At 43.4% G+C, this 19,099-nt stretch overlaps 1 protein-coding gene across 3 annotated transcripts in view; it reads left to right on the top strand.

Annotated features, from left to right (window-relative positions):
* TBX15 (T-box transcription factor 15) overlaps positions 1 to 19,099 on the top strand; it is a 101,191-nt gene that overhangs the window by 41,201 nt on the left and 40,891 nt on the right. For 2 of the 3 annotated variants that reach the window (XM_019655796.1, XM_019655799.1), the window contains exons 2-4: positions 12,341 to 12,554; positions 16,647 to 16,748; positions 18,477 to 18,648. In XM_019655796.1, the coding sequence (XP_019511341.1) occupies positions 12,341 to 12,554; positions 16,647 to 16,748; positions 18,477 to 18,648 (488 nt within the window). Of the gene's footprint in view, positions 1 to 751; positions 910 to 12,340; positions 12,555 to 16,646; positions 16,749 to 18,476; positions 18,649 to 19,099 lie in introns of those variants that run through there. The other variant, XM_019655798.1, reaches the window with a different exon arrangement.

Here is a 19,099-nt window from a genome sequence, read left to right as displayed (position 1 = left end):
AGATTACATGAAAATGTAAATAAATGAGATTTTATCTTTTTAGTTTTTTTACTGCTAACCAGGAATCACTTCTAATTTTGTTTTTTGGACTCCAATAGGCTACTTTCAAGACTGGCATAGGGCTGCCAAGATGAAGGGAATTATTAGGTACTGTCCCACTAGAAGCCACGAGTCATAGGCAGGCCCTCTCTATTTACTGGTAATATCGGTAGAGTCTGAACTCTGAGGATGTAATCCCAGGGAAATTTATCTTTGTAAGAACAGTCCACGAACACAGTACTACCCCCGTTTTCTGACTGATTTGCCCATTATGCTGTCTTGCCTCGGCCATGTCTTGCAAGCTTTATCAAAAACATGGATTTGACAAATAATGCCCTATAATGGCACTGATGGAGACCGACTCTCTGAGAGAGGCCTTCAGCAGACAGGTACCTTCCCAAACAGGAAATGGGCCATTGGGAAAGTCATCCTGACCCCCACTCCCTGGGAGGAGGAGCACTTGAATCACAAGCCCAGGTGCTCAGGAAATCTCCTGTCACTCCGAGATGGGCTGAGACAGGGTGCCATGGCTGAAGCTTCTAAATACAGTTCAGGCTGGGTCATCATGACAGATGCTGAACTGGCACCAGTGCGGGGACCGAAGTGGGAACTCTGACAGTGCTTAAATGCCACGGCCCCTGGGCTCGAAGTCTTCCTGGGCCAGGATAGTGAGAGGCAGTAGAGAGCCTTACGGGGCAGAGGGTAGAAGCAGCTTTGGCAAGGAAAACCCTGCTGCTTCGGCAACACCACACTCCTTCAGGAGGCAACAAACGCACAATGACACGTCAGCTATTTTAGAAGAGGTCAGTTCTGAATTGCTGACACACTTGGAGGACACTGTCTCTGCAAGGGTCACTCTGACCCTTCAAGGTAGGTAGGCCTGGGGAGAAACAGGGGCACGCTAGAGCCCAGGTGTTGCCTGGGAAACGAGTGGAATTAAGTGACCTGGTCAAGATGGCTCAAGGAGTCAGGAATGGTGGTAAGAAGAGCATGTTTTACACAGAAGGCAGTGTTAGGCAGTCCCTCACCTTGCTCCGCCTTCTTCTTGGCCATTACCAAAAATCCACCTGGGGTCAGTTTCCTCTGGCAACTCATTCTCTTCCGGGGAGGGCTTTAGAGGAAGGAAAGGAGATGAGAGACTTGAGAGGGGGGGCTTTTCCTGGAGGGGTCTAGTGACTTGGGGTGAAGCGTGGGATTCTAAGCTTTACAAGCGTCCCAAGCTGGGGTTGGTGAGTTATAAATATAAAGACACTGCTAGGAGTACGATGAATCCGGGGTATTTGCTGCACTCTCAGGGCTTGCCCTGTGCCCCCAAAGTGGACTCCTTCCTGCGGTGCAAGCATTTGATTTTCGGGCTGCTGAAGGTGGTGTGGGATGGTGATGAGTCCAAGCTTTGGAGGAAGACCTGGGGCCTTTTCTTCTCTCTGATGCCTCAGGCTGGGTGGTGCTGAGCACATCCCCTTGGCCGAGCCTCACTGGTCTCGCTTGTCAAGTAGGGTTACAATGTCCAGCTCTCAGGCTGCACCCTCGTGCTCTCAGGAAGGGTCACCCAGGCACTAGATCTCTTCTGCCTCCTCAGCATGTACTGTCCTTATCCTGAGCCAGAGGGCGAGTGCTCTCGGCAAGGCTGTCACTTTGGAGGCGGTGGGAGGCCCTGCGGCCTCCCAGCTCTTCCCCTTCTTTCTCACGTCTCAGGAGCGGTGCTCGTGGATGGCTTCTTCTGCCACATTGATCTCTGCTTCTCGCTTCAAGGCTAGAGTTTGCTTCCCTGGCCCCATTTCCTTACTGAATATCCAACATACATCTCCCCCCTCCCCCCAATGGTCTCCCCTGTTCTCTCTTCTTTCAGATTCTAGTTATTTTCCTTTTTAAACAAGTGTGACGGCCATCACGGGCCAGGAGAGCATCACTTCAGTAGAGATACACAAAAACGGGCTTTTTCTTTCAGTTGCTCCAGGCTCTGAATTATTTTCTCCACCGCGTGCTCTCTTCTGGTTCTACATTAAAGGCTGTCTTTCTTAGGATTTGCTTTTGTCCATTTGGAAGAATACAAACCTTCTTTTTCCTCTCGCAGAAGGAATGATTGGGAAAAGATCTAGCCCTTGGGGTCCCCTCCCTTTCTAAATGACGGAAGGAACAAACATTTAATGTACGCGTAAGGTGTGCTAGGCGCTTTTCTACAAGCCATCAGCATCTCTGTTGCTGTAGATGAGGAAATTGGCTCAGATAGGTTAAGCCACTTGCCCAAAGTCACAGAGCTGGGCCTGTGTGATTCTAAAGCAGGGGTGTGCTTGTTGGCCTCCCTGGCAGCTCTCTGGAGCCTCCACCCCCTGCAGGCAGCAGGGGCACTGACAGCACGGGGGTGGTCAGGCGTCAGCCTGTTCCTGAACGAGAGGACATCTGTGCTGCCCTCCCGGCCACCCCACCAACACTTGTAGAAGAACTTTCCCCATTTTTTGTTTTTTTGCTCAGGACCACAAGCATCTTCTCTTCTTTGGTTCAGGTGGAAGACAGTTCCTATCTGAGAATTTTCTAGATGACCGACTGTGGCGGTTCCTCACAGAAGTGACACAATTCACTGAACTCATTTGCTGCCCCTGAGAGAGTTCAGGTCAGACCTTGCCAGTCCAGCTTTAACACAACTCAGAGTCATGGAGGGAAGAGCTAATGGGATTCCTGTAGTTCAGATTATGTGCAGAGGTGACCCTGCTGGGATTTCACTGGGAACATGGCATTCAATAAAGACACCTCATTATTGAGGATATACGTGTCTCCTGAAGAAGATCAGAACAGCAGCATCCAAGATTCTTTGTCTGGCTCCAGCCTACCCTCCCAGCTCTTCTCTGGCCAAGCCTCTGTTCTCTTGCTTTGTTAAACACACAGCATTCCATCCATCCATCCATCCATCCATCCATCCATCCATCCATCCATCCATCCATCCATCCATCCATCCACTCATTCACAAAAAACATTTTATTGAGTGCGTAATGGGTGCCAGACACTGTCCCAGGTACTGAGGGTCCAAGAGGAATAACACAGATGTGGTCTGAATTACTTGCTGTTTTCTGAAACTGTCTGAACCTATACTTTATTGCAATGCCTCTGCCATAAAATTCACTTTTCCTGGAAGATCCTTCTTTCCTCAACTCTGCTTTTCATCTTGGAGACATCCCTTCATGAGGCTCAGAAAAGACCTCTGTGCTGCAAGAGGTTCTTTACAAACCCCCATAGCATTTTGTCCATGCTCCTCTTAGATAATACATGAAAATTAGCATTCATACATTTCTTTTACTGTTGATCAAGTATTTATTTAAACACACTTTGTAAATGATACATAAAAATTTCACAAAGTGGGTCCTAATAATCTCCTTATTTCACAGATGATAAAACTAAGGCTTAAAGAGGTTAAGTGACTTGTTTGAGATTAGACTGTTGGCAAAAGAAGAGGTGAGCTTTAGAACTTGGTGGTTTGAATTCCAGTCCTCAGCATGTTATGTGCCATGCTGGATTGGGACTATTCTAATTATTTATTGGCCTGTCCTGTCTCCTAAGTGATTTTGTAAGTTTCTGAGAACACAGATCATATCTTATTCAGTTTTGTGCCTCTCACAGTACCTAGTGCATTGCTAGGCCCAGGCTAGCTAATCAATAAGTATTTGCTGAATAAATGAATGACTGATTGAATGGACAAATTCAGCAGATGACCAGAGAAGTTTTTATGTAGTTGGCAGCCATGTGGCTCTTGCACTCATTAAACAGGATGGTTCTCCAGTTTTGGCTTGATAGGTTGGGTGGCTTTGAAGCATAGCGTCGCTGGTGGTCTCCTGAGTATAGTGTGAAGGGCATTGCGTATCCCTGGCTGTGCTCAAATGTCTATCCTACTGACATGTTTGAAACTGCCACCTTCAAGGGCACTGTCTCCAGAAGTCATAATTAAATGACACTTGTTGCTTGGTAATTGGCTGCTTCATTCTTCCCCTTTGGGTATTAGCATGAATTTGTTTATGTATTGGTGCTCAGTGAGAGTCTCCTAACCAGGTATAAGGCAAGTTGATGGGCCCTGGGGGGGGGGGAGGCTTCCTTTGCACTTCATGGGAACGAAAAGACCAGTGTGGCAGACGTCCCGTGGTGTGGTGGCAGTGGTGTTGGGGGTGGCGGTGGGAGGCTGGGCAGTTGTGGTTGCAAAGGACAAACAAGCCCTGGTTTGGAGATGAGCTCATGTGTCCCTTCACCCAGTGGAAATGCCAAGAGCCTTGGGAGGGTCCCGTGTTGACAGCTGCTGGCCTACACTTGATGGGTCTGTCTTGAAGACCACCCAGTCAATTAAGATCAACTTTTGGAGGACTTCTGGGGCCAGAGGTATTTAGATCGAATACGACCACGTGGCTTGTGACCAAATTTTGACTATTCCATTTATGCATTTTTTTGTGCTTTCAGCAGGAATATTTTCTGACCAAAATTTGGTTTTGAAAATGTTAATTTTATGGGGAGGATGAAAAAAAAATTGATTTTAGGACGAGTCTAGAAAATCTAGGACTTGTATGTGTTCTTGTTTTTTCTGGGTCTTCCTGATTGACTTGATCAGTGGCATATAATCTTATATGTTAATTTGATACTTTATTGTTTATAAAGTGCTCTCATATGTTATTATCGGATGAATTTTCCTCAAGTATAGATATCCATTTAAAATGATCAAAAACTTCTGGGCCCTGAACTCTGACCGGGGTTAGCCTAACTAAATAAACCAAATTCGGCACAAGTAGGAACTACTTCAGCTGCCTTTTCTTGTCTTTCAATGCTGTCATTACGCATTTCTCAAAGTCCAAACATCTTCCAAGTACCTTCTAATTTTATTTTGCTTATGGTTTAGGCTAAAGCAAAAGAGCGATTTGACATTGACAGTGATCTTCAGTGCTCTGCCTATCACATTTGGAGGTTTTCACCCTGGGGGGGATTGGGGATCGGAAATGAAATACAACAAAAACAGGGCCTTTTACACTTGGGCGTACTGATTACATAATGTTAAGTCACTAAAGTACCCAAAACATTCCTGAACAAAACTGCCCTGCTACTGAGAAAGAAACAGTCCCTTATGACCTTGGTTTGAATTTTCTCCTCTTCCCAAAGAACTGACAGCGTTTTAGTTTCTTTTCTTTTTGAAGCTGAGCCATCCTGCCACCTGTTGGCAGCTCAGCGGCTGCTCAGCTCGGGCCGGGACTTGAACCGCTGTTGCTCAGAGCTCAAACTCTTGAGCGAGCTCTTAACCAACTGAGCCACTCAGCCGGCCCCGGTTTTAGTTTCCATAGAGCTCTCTTCTGACCGAGGAGCCTCAACACCAGTTCCGCATTTCTGGGTTCAGAGTGGGAACAACACAACGCCACAGGTCTGGTTCAGAAAATGGGCAGCAGGGTGCAGTGGGGCCAGGGTGGCCCCTTAGTGCCAGACCAACTCCAATCCCACTCGGATAGCTCCTGGTTCTAAGATGTGAGAAAGGTCTCTTCCTTTGGCCGAGCCTCAGCTTCCTCCTGTATAAAATGGCAGCAAGGATGCCTCCTTTGCAGGGTTTCCTGTGAAAATTGCAGGAGACAATGGAGAGAAACCATCTAATGTAGGGTTACTGTTACTTCCCTTCCCTTATTTCGCTTCCACCTTCAAAGCATGCTGGGGCACTAGAGGCTGAACCTTTGATGACCTTGAGCTTTTGTCTGATCAACAAGAAACAGATATAAAAATGGCTTCTTTGCAAAGCCTCTTTAAAAGGCTTAGATCTCAGGGATGACTTTGGGTCCTCACCTCAGTGTACCACTGAGAGAGGTGCTGGTTGTCAGGTGGAGAGATATGTGCTGTTACTCTTCTTAATTGGATTATTGGCATGGGGATGCAGGTTTTGGGTTACTGCCTCGTTTTTCCCAAATAGAACTCGGAGGGCATGGAGAGCTCAGCGGCTTCATTCCATTGCTAATCATCTAACAGGCTCGTTTGAGTGTTTGCTATCATCATAATTTTAGTTTGATCCAACCTGGGTTATAGTTCATTCGCTTGAAAGTCTGGACTGGGTATCAAATTTGGGCTCAGTCCGTACTCAGCTCAGTGCCAAATGCCTAGCTTCTGCCATGTTTAGAATTACCCTACGAAAACGTTCATCACCACATTTCTCTTAGCTACCTGATAAAATCTGACATCCCAGAACCAATTTCCACTGCAGAGGTCATCTGGAAATAGGAGTTTACTTGAGCCGGTACACAGAGTGCTGCCTGGGCTCTCAGCTTTTGTTGTCTGCCCTGGTGTGTAGGGGAACTCTGGGATGGTTGGCTATGGGAGCGTTAGTTTTAGAGATTTGGGGACTTAGGAAGTTGACCAAGGAGTGGCTGTCCTACTGATATCAGCTAGAAAGTACTACTTGGTATAGTCATGTCCCAGTTATTGGCAGAAAAAAAAAAAGACCCAAACAAAAAAAACCCACGGTTGTTTGATTGTCATCTGGGTTGAGTCTTTCTCCTTTGTGTCAAACTGTTTTCTTCCCTGGGGTAAAATATGAGGCCAGTCTTATGGAAGTAGCGCTGTGTATCAAACCTCAGATAATTTTACATCTCTTATCTGACTCTACAATGATCATTTACCACCCATGTTCAGCACCAAAACCAGGCTACTATTGTACATCATTCATTCAGGAGATATGGCAAAGCATCAGAGTTTGGAAAGGAAGACACAGTATCATTCCCTTCATTTAAAAGAAAGCTTTGGTATAAAGAAAATAAAATCTAAACTCCATATTATGACACCCAAATTCCTCCTAGAATATAAGCTCCATGTGGTCAGGAATTTTTGCTTTTCCCTGATGATGTCTCAAGAATCCAGAAGAGTGACCGGCACATAGTAAGTGCTAAATAAATAGTCATTTAGTTGAGTTGAACCTGACTTTCCACCTTTATCTCTTATCCCATCTCCCCTCTTTCCTTATGTATTTTAAGCTCTGGCCATATCAGTGTGCTTGTAATTCCCCCCAAATGACAAATCTTTACTCATGCTGTTCCCACTATCTTAAATTCTGTCCTCATAATTTCTTTGCTTGCTCATATTAAACTCATAGTTCAAGTCCATCCTCAAATGTCGCTTTGTGAAGTCTTCTTGTGCTCTCATCACTGACATGCTTGATCTTCAAAGCTCCCTCACAGTCAGTCTTTACAGTTCATGTGTCCTTCTTATCACGTTGTGAGCTCCTTCAGAGCAAGCACCTGTTTTGTCTGTCTTGGTCCATTAATATATACCTTGATCTATACCAGGAGGAAATGTTTGGTGGAAATAAAAATGGAATTAAATAGAGTCTTATATGTCTGCAATGCGTAGGAGGTTGAACTGATGTAATCTGGATTTAGTGTCATAATATATAAAATGGAGATAATAACTCTTAGATTATTCTATGAAATGATGTTATGTATGAAACGTCTTAGCAGAGTGCCAGACACATAGTAAGTGCTCAGTAGGTGTGGCCAATTCACTCTTTGGCTGGGCTAGCTCTTGTGAATTCACTGTCCAGTGACACTGATGTTGTAATTGACAGAATCATTAGATTCAATTTTATCATAAAGATACACATACAATATTTTGATCAGGAAGATATCTTGCCCCAGCCCCTAATAGGAAAGATAAGGAAATAGTCCAGATAAGGAAACTGAGGCTCTGTGAAATGAAGTGGCTTTTCCAAGACCCCACATCTGGTGAGGAGCAGAGAGCCAGGAGTGAATGCTTTGTTCACCGTTGTTAATGAAAGATTCCTCAACATTATTAATTAAGTGGAGGTGAAAATCTCCTGCAGACTGTGAAATATGCTTTAATAATGTCTAATTTTGATATCAAATTAAAGTACATACAATTCCGGCATTCTCTATACATGTCAACCAAATCAACTTCTTGTGGTTGGTTTGCTCTTGTAAGTTTCGGTGGTCTTTATGCTGTACTATTATACTAATCCATCCATCAAACATTAGCCTTAAAAGGGACTTTATAGCACCCCTAATGAAATATGCAAATGCTGGGCTATAAAGATGAAGGAAAATGGGAACCAGAGTAGTTATGTGATTTGGCCAAGAGCAAATGTGTTAAGCCATTTTAGTTGTAAGGATGGTCAAAATAGTGGAGAAGTGCTACAGAATTGCTGGCTGCTTTGCCCTGGGTCGACCTTCATATGATCTTGGGAAGACCAGAGCATTTAACCTCTAGGCAGAAGACCTATCTTCTAGACCATCTTGTTTTTAATTTTTCTTAGTCTCAATTTTCTCATCCACAAAATGGCCCTAAAAATATATTCCATGTCTACCTCATCAAGTGGAAGGGTATGTTAGATAATGTGCAAGATAAAAATTAAGAAACTGTTTCATAATTGCTACTATTTGCATGAATTGAGAATTGAACACCCTCTAAGCTAAACTCAACTTTCTGTGGGAACGTCGTGTGATAGTATCCATCTTGTCAATACAAGATGGGTCAGAGGTGAAAAATGAGTGATGCTATCAACTGATGGTTAGAATCTGTCTTTTAGGGACTTTTTTGGGATGGTAAGAGATATGTTGGTTTGACCCTATGGGTCACACAATGTTCTCCAGAGACCTCACTCAGTGCAGATTCCCTAAATTTTCTCCTCTAACTTCCTTAGTTATGTGTAATGTTATCATTTATGCTCCTGATTTACTGAAACTTCCCTTGTTAAAATACTATTCACAAGAGGCATCTGATAGCCAAGAAGTCTTTCCAGGTCATTCAAATGAGTTTCTAAGGGTTATTTTTTGAAGGCAGGAAGTCACAAATTGCCAAGAATAAAAGAACTTGAAAACACAGAGTTTTTTTCTGACCTTCAAGGAACTGATTATATTCCTGAATGGAGGACCTGATTTGACTGAAATAACCTGCTATGCATTTCTTACATTTATGACTTAGGTAACTTGATTATGCATTCTGATTAACAGGTGAAATAATTGATCTGATTAGCCAAGTATTTTATGTAACTATGATTTAGAAATGTATTTTACAAAGGCTTAAACTTTAGTTTTACCTAGGCTGTTGATCTTGACTCTGAGATCACCATTTTTAAGGATATTGTAGGGTAGCTTATGTCACAGGTAGCTCTAAGCACTCTAGGAGTTTTTTTAACTGTATAAAATATAATATTAATTTCATTTACAAATTGTGGCATCTGAGAAACAACTGAGGATGGAAAATTACACGGTGTATTCATGTTATTGTAAACATGAGCTGCTGCCTACGTTCTGTATATAAAAGTCCCTTGGGCTCTATTTTGTGCGGGAGTGAGAATGGACGAGCACTGATTATTTCCAGGGAAACAAACAACTGTCCCTGAAAAATCCTCTCCACGGGCAAATACTGCCTGTGCCTCCACAGACTTGTCCATTTCTGTACTGTAACTGTGGGTTCCCCTGCTGTGTTCCAGCCCCCTTGGGTCCCTCTCTTTTCTGGATTCCCATAAGACACACAAGACAATATGTAATGGTGTGGAAAACTGTGTGGTAGTATTCGTCTTCATTTCTGATTACTTGTGAAAATGCCCAGTTTCCTCTTATACTGCAAATTTCCTTAAGAGGAGCCCATTGTGTACTTGGTATTTCCCAGAATCGAGCACAGTACTGGGCACATGGTAAGCCCTCAGTAAACACATAATTAACCAAGACTAACTGGGAAGCTTCTCAAGGTCTGGGATTCTGTTTCAAATGAGCTGTGTGGTACCTCATATAAGGTCTCGTGCTGATAGGTGTTTAATTGATTTGATTGAACCTATGAACAGAATACCCATTCCATTCTTTTGCTCCTAGAATAAGTTGAATTTGGGCCCCTAGTCTTTTTCCTTATTTAACTTGTCTTGCCCAAACAGCTTTAAGTTTGATGCTTCTAACTGAGGCTGCCTGGGTTATTATCACTGAAAGTTGCCTTCTTCTTACGTTGCCCAAGTCATTAGAGGTGAAAGAGGCTGTCAACGTGTTCCGTTCAAACCTTGTAATTGCACGATGAGGAAACAGGTCCATTGTGGTTGAGTGAGTTGTGCAAGGTTATTCATTAATCCATTTAATATTACATTTTGAAGGCCCATGTTACTCCAGATGACATAGTGAGTCACGGCCATCATCACTGTCCCAGTCCCTTTGGCTGCCATTAAATACTTGCCACTTAGCGCCCTGGTGATGTCTTTCCCTCCACTCCCGTTTCTTCAACGTGCATTAGAGAAATCAGGTGTCTAAAATTTCTGCTGGGCCTTACTTGGGATGCCTATTTCCAACTTTTTCCTAATGGCAGCACTGTATGGCAAGGAGACTTCCTAACACTTTGTATGACAAGACAGTTTTCTAGAAATCTTGCTGAGAAGTTTTTGAAAAATGCACAATATTCTTGGTAAGTGAGGAGTAGTTCTTGGTTATGTCCCAGAAACAAACTGGGATTTGGGCACCCGTGTCTCCGAGGATGGGAATTAGTGTGTTTGGCGCGATGTGTGATGATGTAATGGCCCTGCTACTGACAGGCATATAGAATCAGGCTGGGGAGGGGCTGTGTCACTCCACGGCAGTGCACATCTTAGATAAGTAGCTCCACTTTCCTGTGTTTCCAGGAGACCAAAATTAGTAGCTGTTGAGCCCGAGGTATAAAATTACATGCTTAGACATGTAAAACCTAGCTATAAAACTTTTGTTTTTGTTTCTTTGGTAAAGATGGTGACTGGACTAGTGATTGTGGATAAACTAAAGATCGTGGGCAAAGAGTTCCCTGTTATTTAGGGGCTTGGTTCTGTTCTGCAGTCCCCTGAATGTCTTCAGAAGCGAAGGGTGAGGAATTGGGGAGGATGAAGAGAAATGGCACTTAGTTCCCTGTGGGCTTTGGCAGAGCTGTGGATTCTCGCCAGAAATGCTGCCTGGGTTTGAGAGAGGAACACATCAGGGCTAGAAGAACAGAAAAGGAAAGGTGTCATGGGATGGGATGTGCACAGGCCTAGAAGCCTGCTCCAAGTAAATGAGCATGGCAGCAAGATGGTCTGGCTTTCTGTCCCATCCTTCTCCCATCTTCCTGGCATCGGAGACGGATGCCCAAGGGGCCCGGACCTTTGACTGCACTGAAAACTCAGGTGTCAGAATAAGATGCCGCTGTTTCCGGCCTTTATTTATGTATGTATTTATCCACGGGGAAAGCAATCAGGTGTGAAGGGTGGGCTAGAGACATCGATTCTTAGGCTTGGCTTGCAGTATCACTGGACTTAAGGGAAGTGTCCTAGCTAATCTGAGCATTTAGAAATCTTAGGAGACACAATTCTTGGCACCACCAGGCCCCTAATAGTAAGGGATTTAAAAAAATTACTGAAACTTCTCTGGCGAATCGGACTCTAGCCTTCTCCATTAGTCTACACGCCCCCCTCCCCCCTTCATGACTACAGAGACACAGGGGTGGGGGGGAGGACCATCTGGCCCAGTGCACCAGCTTTTTATTTGGTCGCTCTGAATCCTACCTTCCGGTTTGGATCACCCCTCCCCTCTGCCCATACTTCAGAAACCAATCAAGGTGTCTCCTGAACTCATTTATTCCCTTTGTTTCAACCGCCTTCTTGGGTAACTTTTTCCATATGCTTACATCCTTGCCTTACAAACAGATTTCTTTTTTTTCCCCTTCCACCATGGCCAGATTGAACTCTTAGGAAAAGCTGTGTACTCAAATGTACGACAGAGTGATTCTCAAGATCTCCCCACCCCCCAAATTTTCATTACTTTTGATGACCAGGGTATATCCACGGAAGGAAAAGTGCTATGTTTAAACATGACCGATGGGCAGTGGTGCTGAGTGGGCTGGAATTCCAGAACATGTTTTAGTACTGAATCTCCCCCCCGCCCAAGTGAAACGGTCTAATCTAGATTTGGAGCTAGGGTCTGTAATTAGTATTATTATGATTTTTAAAAATGTGGCCTTCATTTATTTCGTTGTCCCAGTGTGGCTTCCCTCCCTTCACCATGGTGACATTAGTGCCTGCTGTGGACCAATTTTCTTCAGTTGTTGCTAAAACTTACTAAAACCCCAGATGGCACGTTGGAAACACGAAACCTGAAAGAAGGTTGTAAATCACAAAAACAAACCATAAAAAAAAATAATAATAAAATACCCTGAGTGCTGTTCTCTGGAGCTTCCCAGCTTTAAGTTTCCTTTTGTTCACCTCTCTCCCACTCTGCCAGGTCCTCCACCCCGCCTCCCCTAGTTTAGGAGCATTGTTGGGGAGCTCAGCAGTTTCTCACCTGAGGCTCCGTGGTTTATTTTGCAGATTCTGAGCAGAGCACCGGTTCGGACTCGGAGGTGCTGACTGAGCGGACTTCCTGCTCCTTTGACACTCACACTGAACTAGGCCCTGGTGCTGCAGGCCCCGTGCCCCCTGCCATGTCTTCCATGGAGGAGATTCAGGTAGAGCTGCAGTGTGCTGACCTCTGGAAGAGGTTCCATGACATTGGCACTGAGATGATCATCACCAAGGCGGGCAGGTAAGGACACGTTCCTTTGAATGGCCACCTTCAAAAGACAGAGGACAAAGTAGGAGCTGTCACATTTCTTCTTTTCAGTTATTGGTGGTAGCCCTCATCGGTGAAGCCAAAGCCACTTGCGCTCACTTTTCTGCATCTGGACATCTGGGCAAAGTGATCCTGTCCAGTGATCTTGACCTTGTGATGTTTGCCATTTTCCTCCAAGGGTCACTCAAACCTCAACCACCTCTGTCCTTGCAAACATTTTTCACCTACAAATGTATTCCAGTTAATACTGGAGATCCATGGTCCATGACAGCCAAACCGATTTCCAGAGCACGTGTTACTTCACCATTCCGTGTTTTCAAGAGAATACATTTGCTCCCCAAACCACAGCTTGCATCTTCTAAGGCATTTAAAGCAGCCAGACATTGCTGTAAGCATTTTGTTTCTGGTAAGAACTGGGCTTGGTGCACCTCCTGCCCCCCGCTTGTTGATTCATTGGGTTTTATTGTGGGCTTAAAATTATTACAAAACACAAACGGCAACCTGGTGGAAACCCTTGCAAAACTATGTATGTAGATGATAAAGGTTTTCAAAATGCAGTGTCTCTTGAAATAAACACATTTAATTAAGATACTCTTGTACCAGTATCTTTCAATTTTCCACAGTTAGGTACTTGTTTTGTGCTGGATACTCAATATATACTATGTTATTTAAACTTCACAGAAGCCTCTAAAGCAGGATATGATAATCCCATATACAGATGAGGATGAAGGCCAAAAGAGGTTAATTAACTTGACTGAGGCCATACAGGCAGTAAGGGCAGCCCCAGAATTACGCACAAACCTGTATGGCTTTAAAACAACCATCTTGACCATTTACAACTCTGCACTGTGAAGAAATGGTTGTAGCTTTTTTCCCCATTGTATTAAAAATGAAAACGATTTCAATAAAAATAAACTGGAGCTAAGATTTTTGAGTACATAGGGATAGTTCATTGAAAGTAAAACAATAACACTGCCTCCCTATTTTCAGAGCCAACCTACGTAGTCTCATGTCATGGACCAAAAAGACCCTCCTCAATGATCATTTAAAGTAAAAGAATATTTTCAGTGGGTTCAGTTCACTTGAGTGCATATAGGGAAACCTCTCAATACAATAAGATATTACAAAAACAGGAGGTTAAAATGCACCTGAAATCTTGTGTATTTTCTTTGTCTTCTAGAATGCTCTTCTTTCTGTTTTGGTAATGAATAAAATCATTAAAAGGCAGGAGGAGCAACTTTGGAGGAGCATTGCTTTCACTGCCATCTCCTTTTTGTTGCTTGGGTTTCAGGCTAGTCCTGCTCTACATTTTGAGATGTTACAGAGTGGAAGGAAATAGAGCAATTCAAGGAAAGAGTTTTGGGCAAGGGGCTTGGTCGGAGAGAGAGAAAATATGACTTTTTTTTGCCTATAAGATTTTCCAGTTTTTATTTTGGATGTTCACTTCTTACCATTGGGTCTGTGGAGTCCAGTCATTTTTGTTCTTAATATCACAGCTTTGATTCCTGCACTTCAGCGAATTCACTTCACCTGAGCACCTCATTTTGTGATTTCTTCTGCAGTATTTTCTTGTCTATATCTCTACCTTCACAAATTTACTTGCATACCTGAATACATCCAGATAGCCCCAGCACAGACATACAGTTTGTTCTTTAGTCATAACCTTTTATTCAGTTGCACTAGTTATGTATGACTGTTCTTTTTCCTGAGCAGATCTTAGTCACCATTTTCTTCTTCTCACTCCCCAAACTGGAATCCTATTCATTCAAGGCTACTGCAGTCCACACAGCCCTCAATCTCTGAATGTCCCGACATAATTTGAATAATCAGCACCATGGACAGAGGTGCTTGTAGGGATTAATGGGTTTGGAAGACAAAACAATTGGCCTAAATTTAGCTATAAAATTAAAACCAAACACACCTCATTTTGTGAATATGAAAGATTAATTTTTCTCTAGGGTCTTCTGACTTCACTTGATATTCTGAGCTAAAAACTTCTGGTAAGTTTTTAAGAAGAGAATTTAAATAAAGTCATAGATTTTTAAAGCAAGAGGGCACCTCAGAGATGGTGCTGTTTTATAGGTGATGGGGTCAAATGACTTGTCTAAAGGCACACAGCTCATTCATGTTAGAACTTGGGTATTGGGCAGAGACAGGTACCGTGTCCACTTAAGGTCATATAAGTGTTCCAGACAAAACAGGTATTGAATTTAAAAACATTCAATCCCTTTTATTGAAGTCATCAAGTAAAGAAATTCATCTCTTTCAGTGTAAAACAGTCTCTATAAATGGCTGGGAGGAACCACATTTTCTTATCTCAGATAGCAAGTGAGAGGATTTTTTCTCCATTCCTGGCAAGATGCTCTCCAACCATTTATTATATATACAGGACAATCATAAGTGATTGTGATTAAGAAGGGTATCGCTGATCTGTATTTAAATGTGCAGACCAAGGGTCCCGATTTTTTTGGAAATAATTAGGGTGCATCAAAGTGCCTAACCTATCGTGTATGTTATATTTAGTCATGAGCAGCTCACCATTGAATTTCATGAGCCCATCATAAGGCTAACACATGAGGCTTTCTAATTAAACTTGTGAGGGTAGAGGGATGAAATCTAAACTGATGTACCAATAAAAGCTTCTGAAAAGTGATAAACTGGGAAAGAAGGAACAGTTCTATGTTATTCTTAGCAAATATGTAAGAATTAGCCATCATCCCTATTATAAGGTCTATAGTCCCTCTTGCGCTTCACCCCAATTAAGATTATGATGTCACTGACCTACAACCAGAGGACATTTGCTTTTTCAGTTGCTTTTGGGGAGCAGTGGAATGTGGACTCACACAGAAAGTCCCTCACGCAAACAACCAGTGCACATTTGCAAGATGGCTGTCTGGGGTCAGGGCATGGTCTGTGGCCGTGAAATGGAGCAAAGCCAATTAGGCTGTGTGTGGATCAAGCTTGTGACCTTGACCTCATTAGCACTGTGCTCTGCCCAGCTCAACTAAATGGCCCCAGATGGTGAAGCTTAATGTAGCATTTTGGGTACAAGTGCCTTTAGAGTACGTTTGGGGCAATCCAAAAAATTTGAACTGAGTACTTTTAATGTCTGACTCCTCAATGAGTGACATGCAAAAGAGCTTGATGTTTTTATTCTTTCTTATGGTTAAAGGAGAATGGTGAATTTCATTCTGGCCTTCTTGAAACACAATACCGCTTTTGGGTTGTTCGCTCTTCAATTATGAGAGTAGTTGTAAAGTGCCATATCCTGACCTCGCTTGCTTTGGCAAGTTTAACAAGCCATTGTGGTAGAAACAAGGTATTGCCCAGAGGCCACTAGAATTCATTTGGTATTTGCTCCCCAGTCCACAGGGTCCTTCCTCTGACACACATGTTGACAGCCTGAGAACTTGCAGAAAATTTTCTACAGTTTTATGCATTAAAAACAAACAAACAAAAACCGTTGGTGGCCCTCTGTTTGGGAACTGGTAGCACCTTCTTTTGTTTTTTGTTTTTTTCTTTTCTTGAGAGATTATTTTTAGAGTGGTCATTTCCAAATAGACTCAATCAATCGTAAATATTTTACAATCACTAACAATCAACTGTGAAAATCTACTTGGGGAATAAGAATATCAATTAATCAAGTATATTAAGTATAAGCATATAAGTATATTAAAAAATATTATAGTCTAATAGGAAATGTATATGTGGATACACACACATTATCATCTATCTATCTATCTATCTATCTACAATCCATCCATCCATCTAATCACATTAAAAGTTAACTAATAATATAAAGCAGGGTATGGTATGAGCCCTTTGGGTGTCTGAATCATCAAATAGGCCAATTTAAGTTAAGAAGAGGTGAGGTGGTATTTTAGCAATATTAAGTCCTCAGCATATTTGATAGTGGTAATTTCCAAAGTGAAAAAAAATCAGCCAACTTTGAGAGCTGGAGGCCACTGGACTTGGGTGTGCTTCAAGCTCCCAATAATGAGACTCTCTGAGCTTTTACTTCTTCCCCTCTGATTGCTGAGCTCCCTCCTTTATTCCCCTTCCTAGGAGGATGTTCCCTGCCATGAGAGTGAAAGTCACCGGACTGGATCCACACCAGCAGTACTACATAGCGATGGACATTGTACCTGTGGACAATAAAAGATACAGGTAACGAATGACGCTGAGGTGTGGAAGTGTGGGTGTCTCTCGCACTCCAGAGCCATTCTATAAACTCATTAGATGATGCGCTTGAACAGTGCACAGCACACTGTACAAAAAACGAGGATGGAGGGTATGCCAATGGCCAGCGGCAGAGCACCAGGCAGGAGGAAGTCACTAGAGGTAGAAAATGAAGACTCAGCAGTGGTTTGGTCTGGAATCCCCCTTATATCTCTGGAGAGAGTGGGATTGTAGAGTGTCTGCCAGGGTAGTCAAAATCAAATGGATCTTAAGTCTAAAATGAATTCAGTTAACCAAGAAAGTGATTAACATATTGAACGATTTGGTTTATGAAAGGCTAAGTGAGTTGTGATGATTTATTTCCAAAAGGGGGAGGAATGGACCCGTGCTGAATATTCGGTCATATATTTGATGGATTACCCTGTGGATGATGGAGGGGAAGAATAGGAGAGTTGGTTAAGAGCTCAAGAAGAACGTCTAGTTAGGGAGAATTCATTAATATGAGCTGTGAGCGAGTTTGTTATTATAAATAATTTCCCTTCAAAGTCACAGAAAGCCAACACAGTCTCACTGTCTCTTGGTGGCTTACATGTCATTCTTGTCTGAAGCAAGTTGTGGCTTAATTGATCTCTGGAGATCTAAGTCCAATCAGTGAATTGTGGCTTGTTTTGAAATCTCTGAGAACTTGGCCCGAAACCCATGAATTCGAAGGCGAGGGATGAATGGGGAGGACCAGGACGAGTATGGCGGGGAGAGTGCGCTGGCTAAGAGAGAAGTGGCCTGGATTGCAGGACTTAAGAGGGGAGATGCTTCAGCTCTGTGTTAGAGGGCTTGGGGAGCTGTGATGTGGACTGAGAGCCTCTGTCTGCCAGGGTCCAGGTCCCATGTGGTCTTTTAGAACCGAGAAGCAGGGAGTGTCAGGTCCACGGAGAACACTCTTGAGAACAGGGCGATGGGCAGAGCCTGGAAAACTGACCTCCCTTGGTAATGACAACATCTCATCTCCAGTTGTTTTGTGGGGAAATAACGTGGCAGATGATGACGTTTATAACTAGGTTCATCAAAGACAACCCTAACTGGGGAGACGGGGTGGTGTTTCTGGCGATGGCTGCACGAAGGCCAAGGCCTTCCATGTTTCATAGAGATCCCTCAAGCTCCAGATCCTTAGCAAGGAAACGGTTAACCGGCGAGAGGCTTGGAGGGTCTCTGCACATGGCTGTGTTTTATAGGACAATATGGAAGATGTTTTCAATAAGGAACCAAATCCCGAACAAGTGGCCAGCGGATTATATGGTTTGCATTTGGAAGGTGAAAGGTTGCAGTAAAATGCCTTTGCCTTAGCTAGCCACGTGGGTTTGGGACGCCTGTGCACACGCAGGGGTGCAGGCAAGGCAAGGGAGGAGGAGGAGAAGGGGGCTGTGGGAATGTTTTCCTTGTGAGAGCTGCAGCTTTGATCATTAACCACAACACTTCTCTGCTCCTCCCCCCACACCCCCCCAACCCCCGCCATCTTTTGCTCCATTTCCATCTCTATTTAATTTCTCCTGGTTATCAACCCTTCTCTTTTTATGCCTTGTATTCTCTGTTGAATCTCTCCTACTTCTCCATTCTTGTCATCTCTTTGTCTCCCCTCTCGCCTGTCCCTGATTGTTTCCTGGGCCTCTGTTCCCTCTGGGCGTCTGTCTCTGAATCCTCCTCTCTCCCTCTCTATCTCAGATACGTGTATCATAGCTCCAAGTGGATGGTGGCCGGCAATGCCGACTCCCCTGTGCCCCCAAGAGTTTATATACACCCCGATTCTCTAGCTTCTGGAGACACTTGGATGAGACAGGTGGTCAGTTTCGACAAACTCAAGCTGACCAACAATGAACTGGATGATCAAGGACATGTGAGTCGAAAGAACCCCGTTTCCCTCTTCCTCCCTCTCCCTGTCTGTCTAGAGCTGACTATCCCCAGGCTTTTACAAACAGGTAAACTAAGAATCTCCGTGCTACTTTAAGCCATCTTCAGAAAGTCAGCGTAAAAGTTTTTTTTTCTTCTTGTGAAATTTTATTTATTACAAATCTAACATTTGGCAAATGTCTGCTGTGCATTAGGTTGTACTTATCGGATAGAGCTCTTGTGCCCCGGGACCCACAGTCTAGTCAGGGGAAAACTCACAGATGGAAGGAAATACAGGATGAATTAAAAAATGGTGGAAGAAATCACAAGAAATTCAGTAGAATAACTGACAGGGCCACCAACTCAGGGAAATAAATAAAGTTACAGTTCTGACTCATTTGTCAAGAAATTTATGAATTTATAAGAGAAGAATAGGCCCCAAGTCTTTCCAGGTATAA

The sequence above is a fragment of the Hipposideros armiger genome, unplaced genomic scaffold (genome assembly GCF_001890085.2).
Source record: "Hipposideros armiger isolate ML-2016 unplaced genomic scaffold, ASM189008v1 scaffold_247, whole genome shotgun sequence".
Classification (NCBI taxonomy): Eukaryota; Metazoa; Chordata; class Mammalia; order Chiroptera; family Hipposideridae; genus Hipposideros; species Hipposideros armiger.
Note: the sequence above shows the minus strand (reverse complement) of the source record. Positions and strands in the feature narration are given on the sequence as shown.